This window comes from Anabrus simplex, chromosome 9 (genome assembly GCF_040414725.1).
Source record: "Anabrus simplex isolate iqAnaSimp1 chromosome 9, ASM4041472v1, whole genome shotgun sequence".
Lineage (NCBI taxonomy): Eukaryota > Metazoa > Arthropoda > Insecta > Orthoptera > Tettigoniidae > Anabrus > Anabrus simplex.
The window spans coordinates 5,493,160-5,515,910 of record NC_090273.1 but is presented as its reverse complement, the minus strand read 5'-3'; the positions used below and the strand labels follow the sequence as shown (position 1 = coordinate 5,515,910).

Sequence of the window (22,751 nt, the reverse complement as noted above, 5' to 3'; positions counted from 1 at the left end):
ATTATGTCCAGGGTTAGATGTTTATATTTTTACATTTTTTCGATCGTACTGCCGAACAGGTTTTCGGCACTTTGCTCAGGGCACTGTACAGTAACTGGGCTTTCAGGCAGGAATCGAAACTGCTCCTTCTTAACAAAAATTCAGTACTTTTTATATTATCGTACATGATTATGTTAGCGAGACCAGAACAGATGTTGCACCTTACATTAAAAAAGAAAGCCATGGGAGGTCTTGGGACTACCTATTACTGTTTAAGTCCTAATGTAAGACTGGGAATTTTACGTTTTCGTGTTAAAATACCAAAAACCGCAGTCGTTTTATTTGCGCACATTTAAATCATTTGCATCACTTCCAACTCGCACTGACATGTGCAGCGAGCGCGGTTTCCAGATGACCTCAAGGTCACGAATAATCGTAATTTCTGAAGTTGTGATGATATTTCTTTTATCTTTCCAATTTGATTGGATTTGTGACGGGCAGAATTGAATATAATGCATTCGAGAACTTTTAAGGATCGATACTTACATTCGAAACCATGTTTTCGAGTTCAACATAACCTTTAAAAGTCGATGTAGGCCTAATTTGCGCGGTACGAGATTTCCAGAAACTGACTACGATCAGTATACCGGAGACCAAATTACAATGAAAGATTAAGAAATGAAGGGATTTCGCCATCATGTTGGGTGCTTTTGTATCTAATGTGCTTTATTTTATTAGATGAGAGGATTAAAAACTACTTGTGGTCGATTATCGTAAATCGTTTGGCTTGGCGTTATTAGATTTTTCAAGAGTTTGGCTAGCCTAATCAAAGTTGCTGAACTGAAAGAAGTTTTCACGGGAAACTCACTAAGTTTTCCCCGGTAAAACTCAATGTAAAGTATCGAGATTTTGACTCGCGTACCGGTAATTAATGCGGTTTCGCGGTCTAACATGCCTGCTTCTCATCCAGAGGGCCCGGGTTCGATTGCGACCAGGTCAAGCAATTTTACCTGGATATAAGTCTGGTTCCAGGTCCACTTAGCCTACGTGATTGCCTTTAATTGTGGAGCTATCTAATGGTGAGATGGCGACCCCGATCTAGATAGCCAGGAATATCGGCCGAAAGGATTTGTCGCACTGACCATGCGTCACCTCGTAATCTGCAGGCCTTCGGGCTGAGCAGCGGTCACGTGGCAGGCAAAGTCGCACTGGGGCTGTAGTTTGGTTTGGTTTAGGAGTTTTTGTAAGATTATAATTATACACATTTCATTTTTGTGTTTAGCCAAATTGTTGATGGTTTTCATTCATCCCCGGATTTTCCGTTTTCCCTTGTTGTACGTTTTATTTTCATGGTCCCTCGAAAAACGGAGAATCGAGGTTTCACTGTACTCTACCTCATAATTCTAAATGTATCTAACAATGAAAAGAATACCTAGCTTAGTTTAAGTTTCTCTGAATTAAATATATTTTTACCAGCTGGTTAAATTTAAGAGAGGAAAAATATATCATTTAGGTTGCAAAATTCCCTCTCATACTATTCTCATCTTAAATACCGATATTAGCCCTACTGATTTTATAAACTCGAACTGAAAGGAGATTTTCTGACCACAAATTAAAATTGAAAATGTGTTCTAACTATTTTTATTACAGGAACATTATGATTGACATAAGGAAGAAGACAAAGGGAGCTTGAATATTAAGCATATATGAATATAACAGTTAAATAGGTAGTTTGATTAATGTTTCTTAGTGCAAAGTAGGAGTCAGCCTAGTCAAACTTCTCTGGAACATCATACTTAACAATTCTTTTATTATAAAGGAGATGTGTAAACATGGATAATGATATCAATAAATCATTTTTCTGATAACTGGCTTTATCAATCATATTTTTTGGATTCTAGGCCCGTATTTATCGAAATTTTAATATGGGTACACAGTCTGTACGAACGAAATGTGCGCTTTTTCAGAATGGCTGTTTAGTTCTTAAGAACTGTCCCTAATTAAATGAAAAACACCAAGAAGAAGAAGAAGCCTAAACATTCAGAATGCCACGTCCATACATCCCTGAATCCACCACTCTGTAGCCCATTCTCGATTATGGTCATTTTATAACATTTCAATTTCTACTCACTTGCGAAAAGAACTACCAGATCCTTTCTGATACTGATTTGTGCAATTGAAAGCTGCACAAGAGGTCACCATCGTGAAAATTTCTCCACTCCGCACTTACGACTTCACTTAGGCCTACTCTCTTTTAATATCGCCAATCAATGTAAGCTCGTACTTATCACTAAAAATAGTTGCCAATACTACAAATTATCACTATCACATAACACAACCACAGATCCGCTAATCGATAGGAATCACCATGAAAAACACACAAGAAACTGTAAACATCACCACGAGTTAACCATGCATTCAAAACTGAAGTGCCCGCAACATGGCGATGCGCGAAGATATTCAATTTTTCGCATAGCACCAGCGCGCTCTGAGAGTCTAGATAAATAATATTAAAGTCTTTGTGTGCTGGCAATGCCAGATTTTTCTGAACGTTTCATTCTCCAGACTGATGCCTCATCTACTGGTATATCTGGTGTGCTCCTTCAGGAATTTGAAGATGGATGTCGTCCAATTTCTTATGCTTCCCGTAGTCTCAATCCTGCTGAACGTAATTATTCAATCTATGAATTAGAAACCTTAGCTGTTGTTTTCTCTCTAGAAAGATTTAGGATGTACCTCGAACACCTCCCATTTGATCTTGAAACTGATAATCAGGCGCTGAGTTGGATACTGGCCAGACCAAGAAGGACCGGTCGTCTTGCGCGTTGGCCAGTACACATCTCAGCTTTTCAATTTGAAGCTCGTCACATTCGTGGAACTCGAAATGTTGTTGCTGACAGTCTCAGTAGGATGTTCTACCCTGGCAGTTCTTATCCTCAATCAGAGCCTGCAGATCCCTCTCCTGAACAAGTTTCGGCCTTTTGTTAATGTAGTTTTGACCAATTCCCCTTTCCTTTTCAAAGATATTTCTAAACATAAATAAGACGACCCTGAATTGAAGGCTATTATTGACAGGAGTAAGTCTGGTGAGCATGTCAAACCCTATGTTATTAAGAATGGTGTGCTGTGTTGTCCTGCTCGTGGGCACAGAGACCACAAAATTGTTGTTCCAGCTAATTTAGTTCCTGCTCTTTTCAAATATTTCCATGAATCCCCTGTCGGTGGACACCTCGGTGTGTTCAAGACTAGAGAGAAAATCCGTAAACATTTAATTTGGAAATCCATGGATGGTGAAATCCGCACCATGGTCAAATCCTGTAAAACCTGTAATATTAGTAAACCTGCTCCTAATACCCGACTAGGTCTGTTGTCATCTGAGCAAGCTTCTCGCCCGATGGAGAGACTGTTTACAGATTACATTGGGCCTTTTCTGCATTCACGGACCGGCCATTGTTTCATACTTGTGTGTGTTGATGCGTTCTCACGTTTTACATGGCTGTTTCCTATGTGCATGGCTAATGCTAATAGTACTATTTCTTGCTTGAAACAGATCTTTGCTTCATTTGGACCCTGTCAATTTCTGGTGAGTGATAATGCTAGAGCTTTTACATCTGTGCAATTCCGTAACTTCTCTTTTGACCTATCTATTTCTCTTGTAACGATTACCCCTTATTATCCCAAGCCTAATTATGCTGAAAGGGTCAATCGAAATCTAAGATCTGCTCTTATTGCCTACCATTCTGCTGACCACTCGAAGTGGGATTCATCACTTAATTGGTTATCATTTGCTTTCAACACTGCAGTTCATGAAAGTCATAAATAAACACCTGCTTCATTGATGCTAGCGTTTACCCCCAATTCTCCACTCTCTAATCTGTGGTCTATTAACGATCTTCTATCTGATTACATAAAATCAGCTTCATGGTCCGTATCGCACTTCAATAGATTTACAACTGAGTATTTATTTATTTTTCCACCTAGTCGATACAATGATTGCTTAAGGCAATTTAATGGTTAAAAGTGGTACATGTTTCATATATTATCAACATCTTCAGCCACATAACACTTTAGATGAAAAATACATAAACTGACAAACTAATGCTTTAGACGAAGTGTTCTAAAAATTAACATAAGGTTGACAACACTTCCTCTAAAGCATTACTTTGTCAATTTATGTATTTTTCATCTAAACAGTGTTATGTGGCTGAAGATGTTGACAATATACGAAACATGTACCACTTTTAACCATTAAATTGCCTTAAGCAATCATTGTATCGACTAGGTGGAAAATAAATAAATACGTGGTTGTGAATCTTCTACCTGATGTCGCAAATCCAGAAACGATGCGTGCTGCATGGCACCGCGCGCATAAGAATTTGAAAGTATATTACGCTAAGGTTCAACGAAACTATAATCACGGGAGAAGACCGCACAATCTGACTGTGGGTGACCAGGTTTATGTGAAGACTCGTACTATGAGTAGTGCTGCGGACCATGTCATTAGTAAGTTGTCCCCCAGATTTCAGGGTCCCTGCACGATATTGAAATTTTTAACCCCTGTGTCATTGTTAGTCAGCGGTCCTGAAAAGAAGAGGATCAGTTGACTCCATTTGTCACAAGTCAAGATCCCCTATTTATGAGATGATGCTTTAGAAACCATTAGTTACTTAAGCAAACTTAGTTGTAAGCAAATTTTTGGGGAACATATTCAGCTGGATACATTGGCAAGTTTAGAGGTTATTTAAGATTTTAGTTGTAATAAGAATGGTCGTTTGAGATCATGTTAAAAATTTCTGTACTAAGGTAAACTTCTACAAACTTTCCTAATTTTCTTTGGTCTGTTATGCTTGGTAAATTTTTATACATGCTTGCCCCGGGGGGGGGGCTTGGAGTTCCCAAAGATATTTGGGGCGAGGTTATCCTCCTCGCACGGAATATTAACAGTTCATGTTATAGTAATAGTCGTAAAAAAAAAAAAACAACAGAAAAACCACCCTTCAGTCTATGTTTCTCCAAAGACTCTTCTTCATAGCCGAGGCTATGGCCTTTCCTGCTGCGGATTGATCTCTGTTCCAGTGATCACTATAACCTGGTCCATAGAGGGAACCTGTGTGCCTGTTGGAAGAGGCACTATGAATTCCTGACCTGCTTGCATCCAACCTGGGAGTGCAGTGTCGCAGAATTCCTGGTGGTGGCAGTTACCCAGTACTGCGCCAAGTCTTACTACATGTTCACTGTGAGTTCACTATTCGAGTGAACTAAATGAAGCTTCATTGGAGACCCTGGTGGGACTGAAAAGGGAAACCGTGTTGGCAGGCGGCTAATGTCAGCGATCCTATGGACAGCAATACCTGTGGTCAAGCTTAGGAAATTCTGCTTCCAAGATACTCTTAGTAAAAGTTGCACCAAGATGTGGGTGATATGTGCTGGTATCAGTGTGTTTTCACAAGAAAAAAATCCATTCGACACTCCATGTCGTACGATGTCGGCATGTAAAAGATCTCTGGTGATACATTTGGTATTTACCCGACAAAATTAATTAAATCTCAGCCATAGACGCCCAAGAGAGATCCGGTTTACTCTAGGTCCGCTAGATGGCAGAGTAAACCGGAACGTCGAAATTGACGAGCAGACAGCCAGATGGCGTCAAATCGAAATGTCTGCAAACGGTAGCTGAGGCCATATGATTATTATTATTATTATTATTATTATTATTATTATGTAGTGGTTTTTTTTTTTTCCAAATTTATTATCGAGCAGAGCTCGAGATTCGACGGTGGAGGATGTCGCCGGTGGCGAGTTCACAAAGTGGATGGAATCATTTAATTCTTGACATTATACTAAAAATTTGTCATGAAACCATCATTGAAAAAACTAAGGAACTCTCAGACATTTTCGAAGAATTCAATTAAATATCTGTTTGTTTGGTATGTGTTTATTTGTTGTGAATTTTTTGTGAATTTAAAGAATTTCCTGGACTTACAGGAAAGACTGTTGATATTTAATAATCATTATGAGTGTTGGAAGACACTGATTTTGGTATTGGAGATCTCCTGTAGTATGTTTGCTGTAACCCATTTTTTGTATCAGCCTGTAGTTGCCACGTGGAGGCTTCGATTACGAAATCGATGAGTTTTGCAATCAAAACCTCTAGAATATGTTTCCCACATTACCATATATGGTGCTGTAATCTTATTGGCGAAAATAACAATAATTTGTATTGGTGAAACTTCGGGTCAAATCATAGGTAGCTTCCCTGATTGGCTGTTTGAGTGTTTCTCAATTTCCAGCCTTTGGCTACTTGGTAGTAGCGGAGCTCTGATCCGCATCTTTGGTTTTCATACGTTCTTACGATCAGACGCACCTTGTAAGGTGGTCCGCTCAGAGGTTCCAGTCCTTCGGGGTAAGCATGTTTTCTTTTCTCGAATGTTAAATTAATATGTAAATTCATTTGTTCGGAGTTTACCATAGACCCTGGTTTTCCCCGTTTTGGTTTTGAAATACCTTAGTTCGTCAGCAAGGCATATCCTTTGTTTTGGAGGCAATTCCTTTTTATTAATCTTTTGTGTAATGTAAATTATAATTTTTCCATTCGAGTTGCCTCCAGTAATGCAGTGTCAATTTAGTGTACACCTGTTGAGCTATGCGTCCCTCACTGATGAGTATTAGGAAAGGATGGCAACTCTAAAGACCTCTGCGCTAAATTTAAATTTCCGTTGTTACTTTCTTTGTAAACTCTTTCCTATTTGCCTTGTAAGATGGTTGTAATTGTGTTTGTATTTTCTGTTAAATATCCCTTGTGAATTTCATTGTCAAGCTATGCTCACCTTCCTTAAAATTAGTTTAAACACTTTATCGCTATTTTAATTTTCTGAGGTACCATGGACAGAAATCTCATACTTCTTATCATCTTGTTTTCTGGTTAACGCTATTCTTTTAACTGCTGTAATATTTCCTTTAAAATTTTTCTTAATTATTAAACTTAAAGAAGGGTAATCTCTCTCACGTCTTTTTCCCTACAACGTCACGTAAGATCATGTCCTCTGTAGGGTTTCCGGACCTGCTTCCTATATCCTTTCTTTAGCTGTCATGTTGGTAACCCTGCATAGCTATGTGTATGTTGTTGAAATTTAAAATATTTTTCCTGGTATATCACCAGGTGATGTTGTTCCTTCAGGTTTATTATTTTTGGATTATTACATCATTACTTTGATTGTTATTGTTACCGTGGTTTGGTGGATTAGCAGAGGTGAAAGAAGGTGCTGGGATGAACAGGTCTCAATCTACGAAATTAAAGTTAATTTAAAATTTAACAAGGTTATATTTTCTTTTTAAGATCAAGAAATAACAAATATAACAGGTACTTAGTAGCCTAGCAACAAATCGAGAATGTACAATTACAGTGATTACAGGATTTGGGCTCCGAGAGCCAGACACACACTTCTTGAGCTATAAGCCCAACTTGACACATATACGAGATTCAACAGAGGGGCAGAAGACCCCAATCATGCCCAGGAGCTCTTGCTCCCAATTACACAGTAAAGCCTCCTCGAGGCACGCAGAAATCAAAATTTTAAGAAAGAGCAACCCGCTCATAAAGTTCAAGCCTATCAAAGGCCACACCAAACTCCACTTTCAAGCTATCCTCCAAGTACATGAAAACAGGGGTAAAAATACCCAACCTACTGAGGCCTATTAAGTAAAGAAACAGGTCAATTACATGGCCTCCAAAATACCAACTTGAGAGGAGGCGAAACTGCACTCCTAATACATTTCTTTAAAAACCTATTTGGCACTAGGCCGCTTATGCAAGGGCCAATCCCATACTAAAGAGGTGACACGATAGGAAAACTTATTACATTACGAAACGAAGAAAAATGGTTGAGAAAACGTGGTCACCTCAAAAACAATATGAAAGGGAGCTTGAGAGGGTTAGGCACTCTCTATCCCAATTTGTAGTTTAAGGAGATAGAATTTATACCAAGAGTCTATTACATTTTAGAGGAAAGTTACATGGTAAAAGGTTTCGAACCCGCCCCGAGGGTTAAACTGCTGAGCTGGCAAGAAAATAAGTTATAAAACGGCCATTACCTGTTGGTTGAACTGCTGCCCGAAGAAAGAGGCGCTTCCCGCCCCCTGCTACGTACTCTACACACTGATAGATGTTACTGAAGTGGCGCAGAGACCCGAAAATCAGCAGTTTATATACCCTCGCGGAACATTCGAGACCTTTCTTGAATGAGAACACCCGCCCACAAGCATTTTATTGGATAATGGCAAAAACTACTACACTAGACGAAGAAGAAACCCCTTATTGGTGGAAAATTAATTACGGAAATTCCTTATTGGTCAAATTCAAAACTGGCAGAAAGAAAGGGTTAATATTGCCAACTTAAACAATGACTGAAAGAAATTTAACAAAGAACAAACTTATGAACCCAAAATTTCTCCAAAAACACAGTTCGTTCACTTTGCACTAGGGTGCATAATTGTAGTCCTTCAGTAGTGCCATCTAGAAGAGAATGTCCACACTTCTTACTACAGGCAAAACAAAAATACATCGAAAACGACACAGTTCAGAAAACTTCAAAATTTACAAGTAGGGACATCTTCTGAGAAACTTGAGAATTAACACTGTAGTTAAAGTTCAGGCTTCCTCCAGTAGAGGAGTTTCAACCGGCGCAATGTTTGAATTAGCGGAGCGGAGGTGTACCGCCCGGTACAGTTATGTACTTTAAAAAATGTGCACCTCTGTATAAGGGGGGGGGGACGACGACGCTTTCTATTCTGGGAAATGGAAGGTTCGCGATTGGTGTCTGTATATGTGTTCGAGAATGTTGGTTACAAATGTCAAAAACATATCAGATGTAAGGCTTTTCTGACTCTCAGACCTAAGATGAAACGCTGGTTAATAGAGCAAACGCCTGAAAAGCCTTACATCTGATATGTTTTTGACATTTTTGATATGCTCTATTGGTGAAAAATATATAATTCCCTCCATGGGAATTTAGAATTTTCCAATGTTGGTTACATATCACGAACTGAGAAAGTGTTGTGATTGGTGAATCTGGGCGGCGATGGGCAAGCCCCTGCGTTCTGATTGTCTACTCTAAGGCCAGACTTCCCCTTTTTAAGGTGAGCGAGGCAGCATTTCGTGGTCTGTCTTAGGTCTGTCGATCTGCGTCTGTCTGGCTGTCCGTGCCGAAATTTTGATGTTGTCGGCGACTCCTCGCTTTCAGCATGGGCTGCTTTAGGGTAAGCACTGTTGTTTTCAGTTCCGTTTTAATTTGCATTTAACTTTCGTTGGTGAATCTCACAGGAGATTGCCCTAATCGCCACTCTATTGATCAGATGTTGTGAAAAGCACGTTTAGTTTCACTCTAAATTGTAATTGCATATTGTGTATCCTCTTACCTTCAAGACTGTACTTGTAGAATTTGATTTGTGCTGAGATGTGTTCACTTAACTCTTTGGACTAAAGGGAAAGCTCTTGTCAAGGAACAGCTAATTTGTATTTGTCCAAGAACGTCTAATTCGTGTGTCGTGTGTATCTAGATTTTCTGTACAGCTGAATTTTTTCAGTAGTTAATTTGTATTGTCAAATTTTGAAAATAATATTTTGAAAACCAGAGATCACTGTTGTCTTTTTCGAAAGCTGTAACCTTCGCATCCATATGGCCTTTGGTTGGTTCCCGGTCCCGTTCCACATCCCTTGTTTTATTACCGTCAAGTTGCCCTCCCTGATATTTACTTGTGTTGTTTTCGGCGATGTTTATAGTGTTTAAGGTACCGTGTAATTGCTTTTATTTTCCTTCCTTTTAACTGTGTTTGTGTAGCCGCCCTAGTACCAGTTCCAGGATGTGCCGTTACAAGTGAAATGTGCCAACTTAAAACCCAATCGATTGCAAAAGAACTAAGTGTTACGGGATTCAAAGCTAGCCGTGGATGGCTTTCACGATTTTATGTTCGTCACAGCTATAGTTTTCAAAGAAAAACTACCATCATGCAGCCTCTTCCAACTGATTATGAAGATAAAATTCTGAATTTTCAAAAATATGTGATCAATTTACGCAAAAAAAATTCTTATATACTTTCAGAAATAGGCAACGCGGACCAAACACCAATTTTCTTCGAAATGCCACTTGATTGTATTGTAAACAAAATACGTGCGCCCAACGTCATGGTTAGAACTGGCAGGAATGAGAAGCAAAGATGTACAGTTATGCTTTGAGTAACCGCAGATGGAAGAAAACTGCCCCCATACGTCATATTTAAACGAAAAACAATTCCAAAAATAAATGTGAAAGGCGTTACCACAAAAGTGCAGGATGGATAATAGCCTAACAGCAGACTGGCTGAAGCAGGTTTTGCAACGGCGCCCTGGAGCATTACTAAATCTCAAAAGTATGCTCATTTTAGATAGTTTTCGCGGGCACACTTCTCAAGAAGTTCATGAGGTTTTGACAAGGAGTAGAACGGACTTGTTAATAATTCCAGGAGGTCTAACATTCGTTCTCCAACCACTTGACGTGTGCATTAACCGGCCTTTTAAGGCAGCAGTGAAACAACTGTACACACGTTGGTTGGCAGACGAAGCGCACAAATTTACGCCTACTGGTAAAATCAAGCACCGAGAAGTGAGGCAGATTTGCGAATGGATAAAATGTGCTTGGGATTCCATTCCTCTGCAACTGGTGGAGAAGAGTTTCAAGAAATGCGCGATCTCTAATTTGTTGGACGGAACCGAGGATGATGTACTGTGGGAGAACGATGAGGAAGACTGCGAATCTGCCAGTGATGACAAATGCTAAGAAGATTACAGGTAAGGGAGCATTAATGTACAGTATCTTTATTTCATTTATATTGTGTATTTCCGTGCAATTTTAAGATACACAATTACAATGCAGTTTTACTATTGCAGGATGCCGGATGCTGCTGCTACAATCATAGTACAGTATTATGTTTTTTTTTTTTTTTTTAATCCTGCACTTCGCTAACTTATGTACTATTTATAATTTGTATCTGCTACCGTAATTTATGTTACTGTTTATATCTTTTATTTAAGCCTTAATAAATCGTGGAGTGATATAAAATGTTTGCTTATGCCTATGTTACTCTTTCGATGCAAGGAATTTTAGTTCCTTTCATTTTTTAAAAATTATCCTTCTAAAAATTAGGGTGAAGGTATTATTCGGTGGCGGGGATTATTCGCATAAATACGGTATGTCTTTTTTCTTTCACTCTCCTTCCCTACCAAACATGCTCACTCTGTATTTTTCTCTCAAAGTACTACTCGCTGTGTATGGCTTGCATAGCATCTACTTATCAGTCTCGTTCAATCATTCCATTCGGGTCCATCTTAAATAGAAAGCTTAATTTAGAAGTCACAAGTCATTTCCCTGTATATTTTCTGCATTTTTTATTTCCCTGTGCTCTCCCTGTTTTTCCAGTAAATGGGTACCCTGGCATTATGTAGGATTAATTTATTGTAAACAAAATATAAATTAAAGCTAATTTTCTACTTTTTAAAAACAATTTTGCTCCTAAAATTAGGGTGCGCAGATTATTGGATTATTTGCATACATACAGTACATTATTTTATTATTCGAACGACATAGTAGCCATTTTCTACACATCTGCAATTAGTTGAACAGGATATTGATTTAAAAGTAAAGTGCATGTTCCCATACAAGAAGTCACGCTGGATAGGAGTGCAAAGTTTACAATTAACCAATGAATATTATGATTTCACATCTCTACCTTACAACTGTGTTCAGATTATTCTCATCTCATGACGTGTTCATTGGTTAACTTTCATTCGTAAAACAACATGTGTATTAGTGTGCTTCTTAATTTTATACTATCACAAATATGGATCATCTTTATGAAATGGCGTAAGGCTTTTAGTGCCGGGAGTGTACGAGGAGAAGTTCGGCTCGCCAGATGCAAGTCTTTCGATTTGACGCCCGTAAGCAACCTGCGTGTCGTGATGAGGATGAAATGACGATGAAGACTACACATACACCCAGCCCCCGAGCCAGCGGAATGAACCAATTATGGTTAAAATTCCCGACCCTGCTGGGAATCGAACCTGGGTCCCCTGTGACCAAAGGCCAGCATGCTAACCAATTAGCCATGGAGCCAGACATGGATCTTTATATCTTAAAAGAAAACATGCAAAATACTTCTGGAAGTGGAGAAAGGAGTAAAGAAATATGACATTAGCCCTCGAACAATATCTAATTTTCTAAATGAGAAAAGGAAGTACAGTATATTGTTTCTGATACCCTTGGGCCATATCGAAAAAGATGAGGACAGCAGATTACTACGAGGGGGGCAAAGATGTTTATGCTCAGTTAGTCGAAATGCGGGCCAGAAATATCTCTATCAATGGCCCACTGTTGTGTGAGCATTTTGCATGAGTTTCCAGAATTCATGGAGAGTACTGGTTGGCTTCATAGGTTCGGGGAAAGATATGATGTTCAAAAGGAAGTTGCATCTTTGAGGTGGCTGGAGACTCTATCAGCTGCCTTGAAAGAATATTTGCCAGCAGACATTTATAACGCAGATGAGACTGCATTATTCTACAAATTAATGCTGAACAACCTTTTGAATTCATTGGAAATAAGTGTTTTGGTGGCAAAAGTTCAAAAGAACTGATAAATTCTCTTTTATACACAAACCATTACTGAGCAACATTCAGCCTCCTCACATCAGACGGCAAAGCGCCCTTGTTAGACTATGGACCAGGATAGCGAAGAACAGTTACCTCCCAATACATCAGGATACAGATGAAAATGCCGTAATGAGACAAGTCATGGAAACCTGCCTGGAAGACGGCAAAGGAATTAGTTAATTCACATTTCAAGCCTGATGAAATACGGAAACACGAAAGGTCTCAATCACACCCTCATGGCATTGTCAACATCAGGGATCCAACTACAAAGTTGCCTGGGTTCAACCTTCCTCGCTCCACCTGGACCACACTCAACAGGATACGCTGCGGAGTAGGAAGAAGTACTTCTGCTATGCATCAGTGGGGCTGGAAAGACTCTCCAGCCTGTGATTGTGGTGCTGAAGTGCAAACCATCCTGCACATTCTGAAGGACTGCCCTCTGCGAGCTTTTGCTGGTTCCATCGAGGACATCCACCGAGTGATCCCTGAGGCACTCTCTTGGCAGGAAGAGCTGGACATTCGTCTCTAAGAGACTGAAAGACCCCCAACATTAACCTTTCTAATGTGGAGTTTGTATATATATATATTTATTATGTATATAGACCTTTTTTTTTTTTTTGGTGCCTGTTAAGAACTTGTATATAGTCAATTGTCAACTGTAGCATCATACACATAATATTAATAATATTAATAATAACAACAACAACAACAACAACAACAACAACAACAACAGCAGCAGTATACACAAACTCCACAGGGACAGAACAACTGAAACATCTCATAATTGGGAAGTTTGAGAAGCCAAGGTGCTTGACAGGCTGCAACATCTGCCCAGTGAATATAGGCACAACAACAAGGCCTGGATGACATCCGTGATATTCAATGAGTGGTTGCTGTGCCTGGAACATCGGATCAAGGTCATAAAGAGGAGAATTTTTCTTATCAAAGGCAACTGCTCCTCTCATAATTGTGTGCCTCACCATCTGGAGCAGGTGAAAGCTTTATTCTTGCCTCCACCTACTAGCTTGATTTTGCAGCTACTGGATCACGGAAGCGGCATTACCAAGCTCATGTGGTCTGGCATATGCTGTGTAATATTACCTCGGGGAGAGACATTAATGTCAACACATTGGAAGCAATGCAGATGATTGTGCTGGATAGAGATCACTAAAAACTGCTTTAGAAAAGCTGGAGTGGTTTATGCAGAAAATGACATCACAGGAAGTGAAGTGTTGGATGACTCCTAAAGAGAGAAAAATTGGAAGCATTGAGGATTAGGACAATTTCCACATCTATAGACCTGTGTTTGTCCTCTGTTGTCTTGATGAAGCTCACAGAACTCTGACTGATGAAGAGAGAGCCTGTGTATGATGTTTACCTTGTCCTGGTCCATAATTCAGTAAGATGATTATGGCATGTACGACCAGGATGTGCATTGTGGACTCCTCGCCATTGCTCCACGTCACCAGTATCTGGTCCTGGCTTTCTGACCAAGTGTATGCCTCACGACGAGGTTCACGGGCCTGAAATGCAAATTAAAAGGCTCTGTAATACAGTCTTGTACACCATCTTAATAGAACAGAATACACTAAGGGAACATCAACTGTAAAATAATAAAAATACTGTACTTGCTTTCAAAGACAAAGAACCAGTTCTGTGCAATATTATACTGAATAATAAGCCAGCAGAATGAAACTCTGCGACTCTCTAACGTTTGGTAACAATAACAACAAAACTGTGGGTATTATAGCAAATGCAGAGTTCTCTCGTATGGCTGTGAACCATGGACAAGAGATGAAACCTGAATCAGAGCCGCTGAGATGAGATTCACAAGACGTATAACAGCAACCACAAGAGGACGAAAGAAGTGAAGGCAGAACCCTACGTAGATACCCGAAGGGAAAGAATTCTGAAGCAAACCAGCAAAGTGATAGTCGGAGTAGCACAGGCCCAGCTAAGAGAGTGATCGACCGAAAGAGGCCACTTGGCCTAATAACTGTCTGGATGATGATAACGGTGTAATTGCACCATCATCATCATCATCATCATCGCCACCATTTCCTTCCAGCAAACTGGACGATATGCCTCCACTGAATTCTGTCCTGGTATAGTTTTTCCCTCTCCTCTTGCGATCTTCATTAACCTGGCCTGTCCATCTGTTTCTAGGCCGTCCAATAGGTCTTCTTGCGGGCACCTCCATCTCCAGACACTGGCGTCTCGCAGCACCTATCCTTTCCTCGTGCAGGTCTGCCTCTCCTGGTTTTTTGTAGAGCTGACCAAAGGAACTTCACTTCTCCCTTATTTATGACACAGGTCTCCAGGAGATGTAATACTAAATTTAAAAGCTCTGCCACTGTTTGTAAATGTAAGTCACACTGAGAAAAGACTCGTCCACACAATTCACATAAATTTGCATAAAGAAATGAGAGAGCAGCACACATGCCAACTTCAGCCTCTTTATGGTGAATAAAACTATTATAGTCCATCTTCGTAGTAAGCGTCTTTCTGGACGACCGGAGGTGTGGCCTGGCCTCGTGTGCGAGGAACTATGGGAGCGTTCGCGCTGGTGGTGGGGGAAGAACTTGAACCTTTCCTCCAGCTGACACAGTCGAGTTCAGGCAGCGGACGTAGCCCTGGGAACTGACTGAAATAGTGTGGAAAGCTTAGGCGCGATACGTTCCCGGGTCGGGGTGGTCATTATGCAATGGCTCATCGGTGTACATACATCACACTAACTCAAAGGTGTAGGAATTACTTAATATGATAAACTAGTGAAAATAAAATAGTACCGTACATTGTACAAATCGAGTCTTATCTTTCGATTGTCTGCCTTAAAACCTTGTCAATTAACTACACAGGCCTTTGAGCATAACATTCTAAAATTTCAGTTCTATTCCAGTACGGAAATACTTCGTAACTTTCGTCGTAAATGTTGGTGACGTCAAGAAATCAGAGGGTCATGCCTAAAAGAATTCATATCGGATGATGCTTTCGACACAACTTGAAATAAATCTCAGTGTATAGTAAAAGTGGAGGTGAATATTTTGGCACTCTGTAGCCTTTAATTTATTCTTATACATTCTTATTATACATTCTTACGAATATGAAATCTGTTATATAAAATTGAAAGGTTTGAACCATTTGATAGAAAATCAATTGAACATAAGACAGTAACTTGCAACTGGTAATACTGCGAATAAAGGAAGTTCGTTTGAAACTGTACTGTACTGTATACCAAGGAAAGGCGCATCGGTACACGCTATCAGTTCATCAATCGCCTAACGAATAGGAGGAAGTTGTTTCCACTGACAGCCTGGAGATATAATCTACTAAACGTGATTTCTAGTGAAATACGTATAAAAGAGATTAATTGATGCAAATTTGTCGCGAAAATGCAGAGAAGAAGCATTAGCAGAAATACTTGAGCTACTTTCATAATAACATTAACAATGTCTACTTTTCTTGTCCATCAGAAGAAATATAATAATATATAATACTCTTGAATAACCTGCTATTGTTATGACTGAGAGAACAGGTCTCCTACAGCAACAGCAGCAACAAAAACAACGAAAACAGCAACAAAATGTTCCGGAACAATAGACAATATAAATCTGTCTCATAAAATCAGAGCAAAAATATCATCGGACTTCTTACGTGTTCTATGATCACGTTTGTTTAATATTCGGAGTTCAGGGATCGTATTTACAAATTATTCAGAATAATCTTCACTCTCGTCTGAATCAGTGTCATCTGAAGTTTCACCGAGGTTGATGTCGGACTGGTCTAATTCTAATTCCTTATGCATGGTGTTGTCACGCTCCCAGTATTCCTGCTCAGTGTCTTTTACGTGGTCGCAACATTTTTTCCGTTTGTCTTGCGAATACTGTGCAAGCAATATCCGCAAAGAGCTTCCTTTTTGTCGAGTGTGTCTGCTGTCAAGTCACGAGTGATCTATAAGACAGAGAAATATTTCGTACAGAATAAGCATTTTTATTTATATTGGGAATAGGAGCGCCTCATTTATGAACAGTGAAGGCATTAGAGATGCTATGGCACACATTTTTATGCTAAAAAACTAATTATGCTGTATTACTATTAATTGAGATATATTATTTTTTTTTGCTAGGGGCTTTACGTCGCACCGACACAGATAGGTCTTATGGCGACGATGGGATAGGAAAGGCCTAGGAGTTGGAAGGAAGCGGCCGTGGCCTTAATTAAGGTACAGCCCCAGCATTTGCCTGGTGTGAAAATGGGAAACCACAGAAAACCATCTTCAGGGCTGCCGATAGTGGGATTCGAACCTATCTCCCGGATGCAAGCTCACAGCCACAGGCCTCTACGCGTACGGCCAACTCGCCCGGTGAGATATATTCTTATCACGGACCTCTCCTTTGATATCTCCCCAAACCGACTCAGTGTGATTGAGATCTGGATGATATGTTTCATATGTTCACTCATGGTATAAACACTTTCACGTCCCTAGCCTCGCAGTGGTCTCCCAGATTTAGAAGAGGACCTAGAAGCCATGCTCGTCACTTCAGTAATTTCAACTTAGCCCGCACGTAACAACACGCGCCGCTTGAGAGACGTTTTCACTTCAGCGCTAGCCTGGCGACTGGACCTGCTGTAGGAGTGGGGGGACGATAGCTCCCACCACTGCATGCGCAACTATTTCTCGCGCAGGACGCTTTCAACCAAAACGGACTATAGCATGCAAATGCAATACACCTTCAATTCATTATTTCTATGGGGGCATGGGACGGTAGGCTCCTATACACAGACAGATGGCACACACAAATAAAAACCTCACCAATCTTGGCAAATACGACTGTCTTTTACAACAAGAAGATGTGCCCCCAAACATGTATGTCCGGAGCTGGCTTCTAGCAGTAGGAAAGAAGTTCTTAAGGAGCATACAAGGATAGACCAGAAAAGACAGAATACAAAATTAAGAGATATGGAAATTGCAAGAAAGAACTGGTTTGGATACCAGAAGCAAATGTAAAGTGAGTGAATTCTGAAGTAAGCTAGAGAAGACCTTGATTGACCTGGCGAGTTGGCCGTGCAGTTAGAGTCGCGCAGCAGTGAGCTTGCATCCGGGAGATAGTGGGTTCGAATCCCACTGTCGGCAGCCCTGAAGATGGTTTTCCGTGGTTTCCCATTTTCACACCAGGCAAATGCTGGGGCTGTACCTTAATTAAGGCCACGGCCGCTTCCTTCCCACTCCTAGGGTTTCCCTATCCCATCGTCGACATAAGACCTATCAGTGTCTGTACGACGTAAAGCAAATAGCAAAAAAGACCTTGAGTGAGATAGAGGGACTCTACAGCAGCACAATGATTGGTGGAGGGGTATCATAATAAAGAGGAGTGCTTTGGTGAATACCTGCAAATGGAAATGAACGAAGACGACGACATTAGGCAGCAAGAACATGGAGAAAATTGACATTAAGGTTGAAAACAATGAATAATGCAGTAACACTAATTAGAATATAAGATGGTAATGACAAAGGCACAATATACTTCTGTATTCTGAAATAAAATGTCAGTCCATGGTAAATTGTCACATCAATAAGGGTGGAGGAATGGAGGTTCAAATCATTTTCAATATTCTCTTGGTAAACATGATAAATGAAGGTGCAACCAAAAGAACAGTGTCTCACCTTTTGCAAGTATGAGCAGAACATAACCATGAGAGCATGCTGTGTGCTGGAGGCAGCTGGTATGTCGTGGTCAGGAGAAGGCAGAATAGCTGCTACGATGGAGCTCCGCTCTACTATCAGCTGGGCCATATCCTAGTAGAAGACAAGAGATAGCTCTGTTAGTACACCCTTGAGAAAGCACCTGATTACCACCTAAATTCTAAGGTGAAGAAGCTAATAGTACAGAAACTTCTTTCACCTCCTTGTCCACACTTTCGACACTGGTATGTAACATGTTTTCAAGAAATCCTAAACTGACCTGTTCTCAAGTTGCACACTCCTCATGGCAAGATTAGGATAAGCCGATTGCAAGGTCTGACATATCAACATACTCTACCTTGTCTTTGGCTCCAAATAAAATTTAAGTTTTCTTCAGGTCTGTAGGTACACTTGCGACGACAGAGTAAAACTATCTATTTCTTCTGAACTTTACTGAACATTAACCAAAGAATATTTCCTCAAAAAAAAAAAGTTTAAAACTGGAGTGAAGCATGATACTGCACTATATTTTATAATGGCTTCCTATAGATGTCTGGGGACTGGGCAAAATGTGCAAATTACCCAAGATAACATAATATACAGGAGCATCTTATTGAGAGTTTACTGTATATATGTACACATGGAGAGCAGTGAAATGCCATGCAAGATAGTGTGATACGGGAGCAAGGCTTTGTCACTGGTCAGGTAAAATGATGGGGAAGAGAATGGCTAAAACGAGGAGCAGTTCCCTAAACTTATAATGTAGGCTATCTTAATGTGTATTAAGTGAAAAGCAGTTATCTCTGACGGTTCCTTGATTTTTGAAGTTAATGAATTCAGCAAAAAACTCTAAAAGAAAACACAATCTTGAATCATAAAAACTTCAAAAATCGAGGAACAATCAGAGATAATTGCTTTTCACACAATACATGTTAAATCTGGTTACTCGCCAGCAGTATTGTATGTAAATAAGGTGATAGTTTCTATTTTAAGTCAAACATGCAGCACAATGATCAATGATCAGTTAATATTAAGACAGTGTAAATTGTTCGGTCACAATCGTGACTTTTTCAAGTCTTTATTTTAAAATGTTACCCTAAAGAACTTTTAATAATGTTATTGGCTTTACGTCCCACTAACTACATTTTTATCGTTTACGGTTTTCGGAGACGTGAAGATGCCGGAATTTAGTCCCGTAGGGGTTCTTTTACGTGCCAGTAAATCTACCGACACGAGGCTGACGTATTTGAGCACCTTCTAATACCACCAGATTTAGCCAGGATCGAACCTGCCAAGTTGGGGTCAGAAAGCCAGCGCCTCAACCGTCTGAGCCACTCAGCCCGGCAAAGAATGTTTTTTTTAAGGTACAGAAAGTATTTTGCCAACCAAAATTTGCAGGACATACCTTAAAGAAGCTTTTACAGTAATACAGTGCTGAAGTTTTTAATTGAACTTCATGACTCATGAGGACATTACCAAAGAAGGAATGTAATTTCAACAAGAATTTTATACCATAGTTTATGTGTTGTGTGTATAGTTTTTAATTTTATTATATTGTAGCTGAGGATGACCCAATAGTGGATGAAAATTAGTCCTACTTTTAATGAGGTAGAATAAAAATTCAATCATATTTGTACAGTGTTGATTAGGTGGGAAGTCCTAATAATTTCTGCTTACTGAAACTGGGAAATCATTACAGAAAATGAAAATCATAAATTACAAGAAGATGCACTGTTGTGGTGAATGAGCCACTGATCAGGTCGCTTCTTCCCGTAGACTGTTCAAAACTTTGAAACAGAATTACCCGCTTGGCTGTCTCTGTGGATAGTCTGATGCACTTTTGCCATCACTTCCAGGATTGACATGGACAACAATCAATATCCTTCAATGTTCTGCCCCCTTAAAATGCGAAAACCATTAATGGGAATTTGCCATAACCTGCTCCCCAATAGTTGCCCTCAGCATTTCTTACCACTGTGAAGCTGTTTGACCTAAACTCAAGAGAGACACTGCTCACATCAGTCCTCCATCTCCCTTACAGCACAGAGTTACAGGGACTCATCATAGTATGGCAGTACTGCTTTTGGTGGGCATAATGCCGCATACGAGTGCACGAAGTACAATCCAGGAATTAAACATCTAGCCATCGAGAGTTGGGGGGGGGGAAAGACCCACCCTGAAGAAAGTGAACATAAAAGACCACGGGGCAGCACATCAGCTGATCCGTAACATGAAACAGTTAGAGATATTTCAATGAAAACAAGCGAATGTTAAGTACATTCATCCACAACGATCAGCCATGTGGTTTGCTCTCCAAATTTCAACTTTAGCTGTCCAAATGTGACAATAATTCCCACTTTCGTTTTAGTTTTTATATAAAAGTCTGAACTATGCTAACAGTTGAACCTCAGTTATATACTATTCACTTCTATGTTTTTTGCAGTTATACACTACATTTTTAGGAACCGAACTTTGTCCTTTAATATTTAGCCCAATTATACGTTTTCTCTTTAATACGTCACATTTCTCTGTTTGCCATGAATTAAACATATTCATTTACTTACTCATTTATATATTATACAGTACTGAGGATATGAGACCCACAGAGAGAAAAACTTTGTCCTTTAATATTTAGCCCAATTTTGTAAGAAAATACTGTGTTTGCATATATATTCTTCCAGTTACAATTGTTGGATGCGCTAGCGAGTGGTTGACTGTTCCAAGAGCTCTGTGTTATCTCAGTGATAAAGTAGTTAATAATTGTAGAAATTTACCAAATTTTGTGTGTGTGTGATATATTTAGCTCCACAAATAATTGTATTTAGTGTTTATTTGTAGTAATCTGCGATTAGTGGCATTTATTTACAGTTTTCACACCGAGTAGTTCCGTAGACGTTCGTTAGATTACAACCGGTAATTTAGGTCTGCATGAAAGAAGAAATATATCTTTATTTTTAATAGTATTATTAAAATATCAATAGGTTTGTTCATAGAATACGGTACTTACAAAGACGGGATATTAAAAAGAAGATAGGAAACTTAAAACGGTCCACCTTTTCAATACAAAATTGTTATAGTTTATTACAACATATATTTACATTTGGAACTAGTTTCGACGCTGTTTGGCGTCATCTTCAGCCAAAATGTGGGAAATAGGCTAGCATGTAGACATTTATATTACACAAGGCGTTATATTAAACAATACACATCTTGCAAGGAGATAAAAACAGGGACAAATATAGAAACAAATGAATCGTTGAGAAAGCAAAAGTTATACATATTAAAAATAACCTTAACCACACATCTTGTAGTGCGAAAATATTCGCCTTGAATGATTCCTGAATACAAAATGCACGCGCACACATTTCTGAAGAGCCAGCAGGCAGGAAAAAGTAAAGTGAGACCTTAAGAGTTCTTCTGAGAAGAGTTCATCATTTTTTCTGTGTTCCGACTAACTAATGAAGTTTCCCTTGAGTTCCTGATAAATACACACAACAGGAAATTCTCCTTCACTCTCAACAATAGCTATAAAGACCAATGGTAAATTTCATTTTAAATATTGTGCAGAGACGTGAAGGCATGATCTTGAACATGATATAACTTCTTCATTTAACCCAATTTTTTACACAAGGTGTTACATTCAACAATACACATCTTACGAGGAGATAAAACAGGGACGAATATAGAAACAAATGAATCGTTGAGAAAGCAAAAGTTATGCATATTAAAAATAACCTTAACCACACATCTTGCAGTGCGAAAATATTTGCCTTGAATAATTCTTGAATACAAAACGCATGCGTACACACTTCTGAAGAGCCAGCAGGCAAGAAAAAGTAAGGTGAAACCTTAAGAGTTCTTCTGAGAAGAGTTCATCGTTTTCGTGCGTTTTGTATTCAAGAATCATTCAAGGCAAATATTTTCGCACTGCAAGATGTGTGGTTAAGGTTATTTTTAATATGCATAACTTTTGCTTTCTCAACGATTCATTTGTTTCTATATTCGTCCCTGTTTTATCTCCTCGTAAGATGTGTATTGTTGAATGTAACACCTTGTGTAAAAAATTGGGTTAAATGAAGAAGTTATATCATGTTCAAGATCATGCCTTCACGTCTCTGCACAATATTTAAAATGAAATTTACCGTTGGTCTTTATAGCTATTGTTGAGAGTGAAGGAGAATTTCCTGTTGTGTGTATTTATCAGGAACTCAAGCGAAACTTCATTAGTTAGTCGGAACACAGAAAAAATGATGAACTCTTCTCAGAAGAACTCTTAAGGTTTCACTTTACTTTTTCCTGCCTGCTGGCTCTTCAGAAATGTGTGCGCGTGCGTTTTGTATTCAGGAATCATTCAAGGCGAATATTTTCGCACTACAAGATGTGTGGTTAAGGTTATTTTTAATATGTATAACT

The 22,751-nt window shown here is 39.3% G+C and overlaps 1 protein-coding gene across 2 annotated transcripts in view; it reads right to left on the bottom strand.

Annotated features, from left to right (window-relative positions):
• The window catches only part of IntS1 (integrator complex subunit 1), a 480,230-nt gene that overhangs the window by 151,517 nt on the left and 305,962 nt on the right, over positions 1–22,751 (bottom strand). For both annotated transcript variants that reach the window (XM_067153509.2, XM_067153510.2), the window contains exons 20-21: positions 18,321–18,452; positions 14,034–14,178 (exon numbers count right to left, since the gene is read on the bottom strand). In XM_067153509.2, the coding sequence (XP_067009610.2) occupies positions 14,034–14,178; positions 18,321–18,452 (277 nt within the window). The remainder of the gene's footprint in view (positions 1–14,033; positions 14,179–18,320; positions 18,453–22,751) is intronic.